At 47.0% G+C, this 11,678-nt stretch overlaps 1 protein-coding gene across 2 annotated transcripts in view; it reads right to left on the bottom strand.

The window, feature by feature from the left end:
- Positions 1-3,552: 3,552 nt before the first annotated feature.
- The window catches only part of RPRD1B (regulation of nuclear pre-mRNA domain containing 1B), a 218,564-nt gene continuing 210,438 nt past the window's right edge, over positions 3,553-11,678 (bottom strand). The window contains exon 8 of one of the 2 annotated variants that reach the window (XM_085619202.1): positions 3,553-4,960. In XM_085619202.1, the coding sequence (XP_085475328.1) occupies positions 4,811-4,960 (150 nt within the window). In that variant the 3' untranslated portion in view covers positions 3,553-4,810. The remainder of the gene's footprint in view (positions 4,961-11,678) is intronic. The other variant, XM_085619201.1, reaches the window with a different exon arrangement.

Here is an 11,678-nt window from a genome sequence, read left to right as displayed (position 1 = left end):
TTTTTTTAATGGAACAGACATTAGATTGCTGAGGTGAAGCCATACATGGCTTTGTGACATAACATCCAGTGAACTGCCAGAGGTGAGTGGGAGCTAAGGTGACACCAGCAGGCTGGAGAGCTATTTTAACTTTTTCGGATTCAGGGTCTGATGTACAAAGCCTTGCCGAGTTGCAACTAACTTCACACATTGTGCTGAAGACCTCATGCTCAGAAATTAGCTCTGCTAGTGGGCATCGGAACCCATTGGCCAAATTAAGAATTGACCTTACAGGAAACTACGTCAGTTGCAGAACTTCGGAGAGATGTTCTCTATTTTCCTTACATAGTTTACAAGGACCACTCTATTCTGGATATGCTGAAGACTAACAATCATTTAAGTTGCCAGTGCCTGCCATGATTAGCGCTATCTCAATTTGGTCTGTCGGGACACAGTGGTAATTCTGCCATCTGAAATGGGTCATTTTGCTCCATGATCTCTTGTAGCACCTGGCTTTTAAAGGTAGACCACAGCTAAAGAATGTTTGGGATTCTATGTCCCTACCACTGGCAGTGAGATGTAATAAGAGATGGGGGGAGCTTGATTTGGAAGGTTGAAGGGACTGTGCATAATGCTAAAATATTAGCATCTGTATCTCTTTGTCTTTAAGGCCTAGTTTTTTAAGACTCACTCACACGTTGCTCTACCAAGGGAACAGTAGCAAAAAGCATCACCAACGATAGAGAACTGAGGAAGGAAATACATTTTTTTTGCCTTTAATCAATGATGCTTTAGGACAGGACACACCATGGAACACTGCTCTTCATATGAATAAACTCACAACTCCAAGGAGACTACACAAGAGGAAATCTTTCTGAACGTGACTACCTACTACATCTATTTTCGTGCACAAGGCCCTAGAAGCAGAACTACACGCATGCTACCAGATACTGGGTCTAAGGTAGCAAGGCAGACTGAAGACTGCAGAAATTCACCGAACAATGTGAAAAAGAACTCTGCATGCTCATGATGAACAAAAAAGTGAAAGAGGATTGCATCACCCAACTTTAGAGTAAACATGCAAACTCAAAGAACTGGAGTTGAGTAGATCGATTAACACAAGCTCCTATCTTTGCAGCAATCAGAAAAATGATCTTAAAAAAAAAAAAGATCTAATCCTGAAGATTACATTTCTATACTGAACCAATATACTGAAGACCTGCAAATGTGTCACAGGAAAAAGTCTTACGCATTCAACACGGTTATAACAGAGATCTTGTCAAAACCTACTGCAAAGGTAATAGGTTCCAGGTAAGAAGCTTGGATTAGAAAATGCCATATAAATCTGATACCCTAATACCGCCTCCTGAAAAGTTTAACACAGCATTTTATTGGACATTAATGGTGTCATACATACACTTGCACAAATTATTCTGAGATCAAATTCTCCACTCACACTTAGGAATAGTTCTTGGGGCATGTGCGGACACCGAAAACTAAAAACCAACAAAGCTGGTCAAGAAATAGGCATTTGCAATTTTACTCCCATCGTTCGTACATATAACAGAGCATTCTATTACACATCTAAACTTTTGCGAGTACAGCTTCTGATACACCCCGTCAAAATCTGGAATATATAAACGAAAAAAGTCTGTGCCTGTCCTACTCCACTGTGGAGTCCATTTCTCAGAGCACGTAAACATTGGAAACTTTTCTTTCTCTCGCTCGCTCACTCTCACTCACTCTAGACGACATTTGAGATTCACGAAACTTGATTTTTGCTGTGAGTAATCCCCTGACAGCGGAAAGTTGTAGATATTTCAGAGGGACCACTTACACAAGATGGTGGACACCCACAAGCCAATTGCAAGTATTCTTTCACGATGAAATCAGCTGCAAATTTATTGCTGTGCAAGACAAGAGTGAATCAGCTTTCATCGTGTCAAAGGTTGGTGTTTTTTGGGGAGGGGGTGTACTCTAAAATAGGTGGGTTGTCTTTGAAGAGGTGTCTCCACGACAATAAATATTTCATGGATGAAGAAACAAAACAAATTGACCATTTTAAATGGGATTGATGCATTACATTCCTGCATTTGGAAGCATATACTTACTACATTTTAGAATACATATACGTTTATGCTGGCGAGTACTCTTGAGAGGATGATACTTTTGTAGAACCCTTGGAGTATTCCTGGTATAATTTGTGGATGCCAAGAAAATTCGCTCCTAACATATGGTTAAACCCTGTGGGATCAGATTTTCAGCTGCCTTTGTGAAGCAGACCTTTAAGGAGGTGCGTGACCCAGTGAATCTTGCATTGTCATGCTAACCCTTAAAATCTTATAAGATCTTAAAGTATTTGTGCTAGCTCTAAGTGCAATTATGGCATCTCCCCAAAAAAAGCAAGGCCGGCAGATCAAAAGGAAAGGGAAAATTATAAAACTCTGAGGAGCTCCTCTGATATATATATATATATATATATATATTTATAAAATCCTACACCTCGATTCAAAGGCTCTACCCGGATCCCCATTTATGGTAACTGTGCCATCTAGTGGCAGGAACTGAAACTGCCGTCAAACCGGACTAAAATAACATGTCCTGTTAGTAGGCGCTGCAGGCGTGCTCACTTGTGGGTCACATCTCACCTATTTTTCATTCCGTCCGTGTTTCACCCTTACTTAAGCCTGATGGACATGAGCCTCGGGAATAACCCCGGCATGACTGAAGGATAAGTGAGAACGAAGCAGTATTCTCTGCCTTTGAAAACGGCACTTTCCAGAAGTAAACAGAACACATACTTCCATGACTAAAGGTAGATTAATGGACACTAAAACGTAGGGGTGTGAGGTTTTTTGTGTGCAAAACATAGTTTTTGCAAAATTACATATATTAAGTGGAATCTCTCTCATCTTTTTCTTGAGAAACTTTTCTTTCCGACCGTTTACCTTGCACAAGTACTGACAATAGGCTGGTTTAAGGAGAAACTGTCTTGTTTCATGACAAAATCTCCACTAGTAAAAATTTCACCTTAATGCAAAATGGAGGATATTTTGCAGAACACGAAATCTGAAATGAAGAGATTATGCATGTTTAATATTTGGCAAAGGTCTTGATCATGACAGCCTTCCCTGCTAAAAACTTGAAATCATAATAGGACAAGGATTCAAGAAAGGTTCAGTCAAGATGATAAACGATAGCAAGATGGTGCTGTGGATATTGTTCCTCCACCAGATGGGATATACTCCAAAACATTTAAAATGATTCTTTTACATTTTCAGATTGAACCAAGGAAAACTATGTGGGAATGTTTTTGAAGGCCCCAGTGTTGACAAGTATATGGATATCGCCCCGTGTTCCATTTTCACTCAAATAACATGCGTTTGCCAAAACATGCACAACACAGGACCTTAGCAAACGTCAAATAACAGAACCATAGACTAGAACAAGAGGATGAAGTCAACCAGGAGCCTGCCTGTTCCGTTCACAAGGAAAACCTTTGATACTCACTGGTGAGCTGAAGAAATCAAACCAGGCGTGAGGCGAGTGTGGGATGCTAAAGGGATGCAGATCTGTATGCCAAAGTAGTTTAATGGCTTCACGTCTCAAACATTTTACGCCAGTAGGTACTATTATTCCAAGAAGTTGGTCATAGTAGAGAGCCAAATAACCGTTCATATTTTTCTAGACTAAACCAGGGGAGGCGTATTAGTTGCATCCAGTCAGAGTAAGCAGACCCTGCTGTGATTTGAGAAACACCAGTAACTGTACATCTAGAACAATCACAGCGTGCCCATTTTGTTTATGTCTCTTGAGTATTTAAGTACCAATGTAGCAAAAGCAGTGAATGACTGAAAATAGGACAGTGTTGGACTAACTTGCTATCATCACCCTAATCCACGTGTCAAATGCAGCATATGTGGGTGCTTGTCTGGTTTGGGTGAATTTGAAACCATACAAAACTTCAGGAAACAGTGTGACAGAATTGATGATTTAGAAAAGTGGATTCTCTCCTCCTGAAGTTTCCATTATTTTGTTGCACAAAAACATGAATCTGCTCGCAGCTACTTGCACCAGTCACTCATCAATACTGTATAACAGCAGCTCTCAAAATGGTCCCTATAACCCTTAGAGAATTCATGGGATAATATCTAAAAATAGAATAATTATTTAGATGTCCATTAAAATCTTGACATCATTCCAAGCCGAGTACTTTTACCGCTCAGTGGTAGGAGTTCGAGAGGCAGCCTGCTTCTTTATCTTAACATAGCAAGAAAGGATTGCTTGGTCTAGGAACTAATCAGGCCACCTCTCTTTGCTGTAACATCACCAGGTCACCCTTTTCCTGGAGACAGATTTACAGATATTGCAACTTCACTGAAACTTCATAAGAAAACAAGCAGTTATTTTTTTCCACTTCACCATTGTTTGAGAAGCTGAAGTATATTAACATGATTTGGGTCTAGACAGAGTAATAACAGGGCCTGGAAATTAAAATAAAAAAAAACAAAAAAAAAACGTTAAGACTGGAAACTATGGGAATCTTTCTGCTGTAGTAGCATGGAGCCTCTGACCAGTCTTAGTATTCACTTCTCCTGAAGTCACAAGCGCAACTAGCACAAACAAAGCCCATCTCGTGCCCGATTTGCCTTAAAGACCAGAAAGCACTCGGCTGTTGAGTTTCATGGGGGGGATCTGTGCATTTTTCTTCAGGTACCCAGCGTGTGCTGGTTAAAAAGAACCTCCTGAAATCCGCCGGCACCGTCTTCCTCTCGCTTTCGCCGGCGGGAGACTTTTGCAGGGAGAACAAGTCGATAGGCAAACAGATGTCCTAGTCAGTGGAGAACAGGTCACCAGCAGATGGTAGAGGTGCCAGACCCCCAGTCACGTTTGGCAAGAGCGAGAGATCAGGAAGGCTCTGGATGTGGGATTTCAGCTCTTTACGGACTTGGGTTACACGAGCAAGCTTCAATTTATATTCCTGCAATGAGAAAGAAGATGAGTGGAATGAAACATTATAATATGCACAGAAACTGTTGCAATGCTTCACTATATGGAAGTGACACAAACAAAACAGAACGTGCAGGGGAAATTTCAGAGACAGGCAATCTAAGAAAATGGTGAACACTGAGCGTCAATCTATGCTAACATTTGGTGGATCATGTCTAGTATAGTTGAGACTTCTCAGCCTTAGGTATACCATGCTTTTATTAAAATAAGCCCATATTAAGTGAAAAGCAAAACTTGAACCAAAAAATAAAAAAAATATACAAAATTGTAATTGGTTTAAAATAAAAAATAAAAAGGTCTAAAAGTTTGACATGTCATGCGGTCCTTTAAATGCACTGCTATGAGGAAGCACGATTAGGCTGAAAAATGTAGAAGATAATACATTTGCTTTTTTTTTTTTAACAGATAGAAAAAAATAATGTATAATCTGTATACCAGTAAATAGACTAGCTCTAAGCACAAAATGAACATTAAAACATACTTTAAAGGAATGATTCAAGATGGAGGTGAACTAGGCCAAGAATATTAAAGCATAAGGTAAATGTGTAAAAAAAAAAAAATACATTTCGACTTTCAAGAAGAATGTTAAAGGGTCATTGTAGCCTAATGATCTGAAGACATTCTGTTCCAGTGTCAGGAAGAAATGGATGAAAAATCTTGTCAGCGAGTTTTTCACTTCATAAATCTCAGGATCTTAAATTGAGATTGTGTTTTCAAGCTGTTGGAACATGGTTTGCTAAACCTTTGGAACAGATACATCGTTGGAATGTTTCTATCCCTAGTATGAGGAGGCTGGTAGTGAAATATACACACACACTATAGTAGTCCGAAACACACTAATACACTTGAATCAAATCAGTATAGAAAGAAATATTTTTGTTTCCAATTATTACAAAATATATGGTATACATAGAAGAATCAAAAAATATATGATCATACTTGTATTAATGTCTTCATCAAGTATACATCATTTGATCAAACCAATAGATAAAATACATTATATTCACAGAGATGGAAACAGATCAAACAGTATGTTGTACAGGGAGATAAAATCTTTGTCTTCGCATAACCCATCCGATCAATCGGCACAGCGAATATCATACACACTATAATCCCTTGACTGTAGCCCACTTTATTAGCTCGTATGTAAACGCCAACACATAAAATTACTGGCGCCACAGAAAACCTTCAATACCAGATCAAAAAGCATGCCAAAAAGATGCTGGATTTCGAACCCAGCCCTTCTGACAAAGGAATCATCATCCTGTGATATCTGGATGAGAAGTGTGTAGGGACGCGAGTGCCAGCCAAGAGGTAGGGCAAAGGGTGGCCTTAATACATGGGTCAAACCCTCCTGCACTGAAAACACTAAAAAAACATTCTTTTCCACAAATAATATTCAACACCTCTAGCAGGATCCCCAAGTATCTGAAGGTAAACTTAAGCCCTGCAAGATGGATGGAGCACTTTGCCTCCCAGACTCAGAATGGTATGGAAAAGCCCAGGAGCGTCGCACCGCACCGCAGCGCCAAGTAGATTCGTCACCAAAGCACCCCCATATCTGGAGAGGACTCACGGGTCCCAGATGTCCGAACTGAGGCAAAGCTGGAGGGCAGGCAGAAGGGGAAGAAACTGCGGTCGCGCCCGGAAGGCCGGGGTATGATCAGGAGGGTTGAGCCTCGCCCACACTCTTCACCAGCCGTCCATGGAGCTCTGAGAGGGGGAGAACACCAGCCATCCATGGAGCTCTGAGAGGGGGAGAACACCGTCGAGACAGGCTCCTACGATGGCCGATAGGTATGCATCCCGGAGCGGTGCCGACCCGTTCCAAACCGTGCCATGCAAACAAATCTCAGCAGTTTAGTCACCCCGTTGCGGTCACAGGATGCACTCAAGTCGGATCTCGACTCACCGGACAGGAGCTCGCACAAGGAGTGGTCAATCCGCCCAGGTAGCTTGTCAGTGGCCTCTTAGCAGCGGGCAGAGGGGACGGGAAGCTCCCGATCGGCATCTCCTTCCTCGGAAGCCACCAGATGAAAACGAGGTCCCCGGATGGAGAGGAGCGAAGAGGCGGACCAGTGATCCAAGTTCCTAAACAATTCCGGGCGGCGAGTGAGACATAGGGTCCACGACCCCACCCCGACCTGTTTGTTGCAGTACCACATGGCGGTGGTGTTGTCTGTGAACACCTGCACTACTCTCAGAGGGAAGGAATGCCTTAAGTGCAAGTTGGATCGCCCGGAGCTCCAGAAGGTTGATATGGAGCCGGGACTCCGCCGGAGACAAGAGGCCTCTGATCTCCGCCTCTCCCATGTGGCCGCCCCATCCCAGGAGGGATGCATCTGTCACCACTGTGTGCTTCGGTTGGGGAAGGGAGAGGGATCTGCCATTGACCCAATGCCGGTTTGTGAGCCACCACTGCAATTGTTGTGCAGTGCCCTCTGAGATCTGGACATACTCGGACAGGTTCCCCTGATGCTGCGCCCGCTGGAACTTCAGGTCCCACTGCAGAGCCCGCATATGCCATCTGGCATGATTGACCAGCAGGATGCAGGAGGCCATGAGGCCCAGCAGCCTCAGGGTCATCCTGACTGAAACCCTGGATAGAGGCCAAAAGATCGTAATCAGAGCCTGAATATCCTGGACTCGCCATTCGGGAGGATAGACCAGAAAGTGGGTCGTATCCAGAACTGCTCCGATGAAAAAGGAGCTTCTAAGAGGGAATCAGGTGCAACTTCGGCACATTGATGGAGAACCCCACCAAATGCAGGAGGTCGGCCGTAGTCTGGAGGTGGGAGACGACTGCCTGGGGCGAGTCCGCCTTCAACAGCCAGTCCTCGAGATAGGGGAAGACAGGAACCCCTGGTCTGCGCAGATGAGCTGCAACCACCACCATCACCTTCGTGAACACCCGAGGGGCGCTGGTAAGGCCAAAGGGGAGCACGGTAAACTGAAAGTGCTCGTGGCCTACCGTAAACCGTAGGAAAAGCCGGTGGGCCGGGAGGACGGGAATATGGAAATAAGCATCCTGCAGATCCAACGCTACCATCCAGTCTCCAGGGTCGAGGGCAGACAAGACCTGAGCCAGAGTCCATATCTTGAACTTCTCCTTCCGGAGGAAGCGATTGACATTTCGGAGGTCCAAGATAGGACGCAGGCCCTTGTCCTTCTAGAGCCCCAGAAAGTAGTGGGAGTAGCAACCACGTCCTACTTCTGGTGCAGGAACGCGCTCGATGGCCCCCTTGGCCAAGAGGGCCACGACTTCCTGTTAAACAAGTGCCAAGTGATACCCCGACATGCGGTGGTACTGGGGTGGCATGGCTGGAGGGGTAGTCTCGAAGGGGAGGGAGTAGCCCCTTTGGACTATTTGTAAAACCCACCTGTCCGTAGTGATGGTGCGCCAGTGGGGGAGGTGATGGCGAATCCTGCCGCTCACTGGCGTTTGATGGGCCTGAAAAACCAGACTAGGAAGGTTTGGAGGCAGTGGTGGCCGGGGTGGAGGTGTACTGACTCGACCGCTGTCCCCCTGACCCACCTTGACGGGTCCCACGTCAACGGCCGCACTGGGACTGTTGCTGCGCAGGCCTGTGGCTCTGAAGCGAACGTGTGGGGGTGCCCCATCCGTGGCCACGAAAGGAGCCAAAAGCAGAAGGCGGAGGAGGGCGAGTGGCCGAAAGGCCCAAGGACTTGGCTGTAGCTTGGCAGTCCTTCAAACGCTCCAACGCACTACCTGCCTTGTTGCCAAAAAGGCTAATGCCATCAAAGGACATGGTCATGAGTGTTCTGAACATCCCCAGAGAAACCAGTTGTCCTCAGCCAGGCGTGGAGGCGGAGCGCCACTGTCGTGGAAATCACCCTGCCCAGCGAGTCGGCGGTGTCAAGGCCACAAAGGATTGTGAACTTGGCTGCATCCCCCCCTTCAGCAATAGCTTGAGAGAGCACTGTACAGGCCTCTTCCGGACACAGAGGCAGCACTTGCGCCACCGTATCCCACATAGAGTAGAATAACGGCCCAACAGGCATGCAGTGTTCACAGCCCGCAGCCCTGAACTGGCGGAAGAAACAAATCTTCTTCCTGAACTGTTCCAGTCTCTTGGATTCCCTGTCCGGGGGTGCGGTAGAGAATGCGCTCTGGGACGTGGAGGCTTGCCAACCAAGCTCTCAGAGGTGGGGTGCTGGGAAAGGAAAAGGGGGTCGCCTGGGGCCGGGCGATGGCGTCGGGCCACGTTCCTATCCACAGGAGCCCCTGTGTTGGGCCCATCCGAAAGTGGGTCAATAAAAGGCAGCAGTGGCTTTGCAGAGGTAGCCGTCGGCTGAAGCACTTCCGTCAGGAGGTTAGTCCTGACGGCCACTGTAGGGAGCTCGAGGTGGAGGGCCTCGCCCGCCCTACGCAACACCACTGCGTAACTTGTACCCACCTCCGTAGCCACGGTAGGAAGAGTTAGCATGCCAAGGTCAGGAGAGGTATCAAGACCACTGGCATCCCCCAGCTCCTCTGCCCAGTCCTGGTCATACCCACACTGAGCTGTGAGAGGGTCCTCAGACCCCTCCCAGTCCTCCCCTTTCTCCGAAGGCTGATGTATAGGCCGAAAATAAAGAGGCCGGACATAGGGGTAGAAAGGTCCCATTGGCGCTGGAATCGGCGCCGTGCCCACATCGGGGCTGAAACCGGGGACAATGTCATCTGGTGGCGTGGGCGATGTTGGTGGTGGTGCCGGTGTCACAAGGTCAACAGGCGTCGACTGGGATCCAGGCCTGGATCCTTGGGAGCCCTGCGTCGCCGGGGCAGACAGCGATGCTGGAGCCACTGACAGTAAAGGGCAAGGACCACCAGTCTGGCCCGAAGCCGCGCCGGCAGGGCCCGGCGGCCCAAAGAGTCGAGCCATGGCTGACAGAAATTCCTGCAGCTGGACCAGAGCTGCAGATGGACCCGGGAAGGGTGGGTAGGCTGACGGCGTAGGCTCTGCGGGGCGGCGGGGGAGGCACCACCCGCACCCTCAGCCGCGACGGGAAGCCGGAGAGGGATGGCGCTTCTTTGACTTCTTGTGATGCTTCGTCTTACCTGACCCAGAGTGCGAAGACTTCGATCCCAACGAACGATGGTGGGGGCTCCGCAACCGGTCCCTCGACCTCCCACGGGACTGGGACCTTGAACGGCGCCGGACTTCAAGCAACTTTCAGGACCACTTCTGCAAAGTCTTCACCACCATGGCCCGGCAGTCGGGGCACGACTTGGGGTCGTGGTCGCGCCCCAGGCAGTAGAAACACTTCGGTGATAAAATACAGAACAGTCAACCACACATAGCCAACACCAAGCTTTGTTTCTTACCAATACCTCTTCCTGTAGAATCCTGCAATGCCCGTCCTTCTAAGCCCCATCTCTGGCAAACCTTGCAGGCATTTTCGCTGCACAGACCTGGCAGAGATTAATACAGAGGACTATAGGTGGATTTTTTGTTCTTGAACATGCAGCGGGCTTTTACAGATGGGCACAATACTGAGGTCAAAAGTCTTCAGTGATGCACATGTGCACTCAAGCAAAGAGGATAACTAAATAAGGGGAACCCAGCAAATGAAGCTTCATCACATTATGAAAAAGACATTTCCAAGGAATACTAATCTAGGTAAGAGGGCCAAGTCTTTAACCTCTACGCTGTCTAACCCTGCAAAGCGGGTTGGCTGGCGAGTTCTAATTGTTGAAACCCTAATTCAAGAACTCGGAGGTTCACTGAGAAATTCGGGACACCTACAGTATGAACTACTAAGGTATTTACCAAGTGAGAAATGCGGAACATTCCTTTGGGTGAATAATCAGATGATCTGTTCTGTGATACCTCGTTTGCTAGAAGTAATGACTGTCTTGAGAGTGATCCATGGAAAAAAAAGTGTAACAGCCAGGCAAATCTGAAATGAGAAAGAAACTAGTTACTTACCTTTAACTTCAGTTTTCCAGTTTTAATATCTTTCGTAGATTCATATGCTTGAATCATTCCCTATTGTCAGGCGGGAACTCCTGGGAACTTTCAATAGCATTAAACAGTGTTAAAATGGTCACTGGCCCAACAACTGTTTGTTTAGTATCACATCCGCCTAATTTGAAACGCATTTCAGTGGATCAATCAATCAGTCATTTGTAAAGCGCACTACATACCCGCAAGGGTCTCAAGGCGCTGGGGAGGGGGGGGGGGGCTGCTACTGATCGAACAGCCAGGTCTTGAGTGTTCTCCCAAAGGTCAGCAGGTCTTGGGTCTGTCGTAGGCTCAGTAGGGGAATGTTCCATGTTTTGGCGGCGAGGTAGGAGAAGGATCTCCCGCCGGTGGTAGTTCTTCGGATGGGCAGGACTATGGCTAGTGAGAGGTCAGCGGAGCGTAGCTGGCGGTTGGGGATGTAGAAGGAGAGACGACTGTTGAGGTAGGCAGGGCCGGTCTTGTGGAGTGCCTTGTGTGCGTGGATGAGGAGCTTGAAGGACATCCTCTTGTTGACGGGGAGCCAGTGCAGGTTTCTCAGGTGGGAGGTGATGTGGCTATGGCGTGGTACGTCGAGGATCAGTCGTGCTGAGGCGTTTTGGATGCGTTGTAGTTTGATGAGCTTGGTCGGGGCTCCCGCGTAGAGGGCGTTTCTGTAGTAGAGTCTGCTGCTGACGAGGGCCTGGGTGACTGTCTTTCTTGTATCTGTTGGGATCCATTTGT

Source organism: Triturus cristatus, chromosome 7, assembly GCF_964204655.1.
Source record: "Triturus cristatus chromosome 7, aTriCri1.1, whole genome shotgun sequence".
NCBI classification, from domain to species: domain Eukaryota; kingdom Metazoa; phylum Chordata; class Amphibia; order Caudata; family Salamandridae; genus Triturus; species Triturus cristatus.
This window is presented reverse-complemented; position numbering and strand designations above follow the sequence as displayed.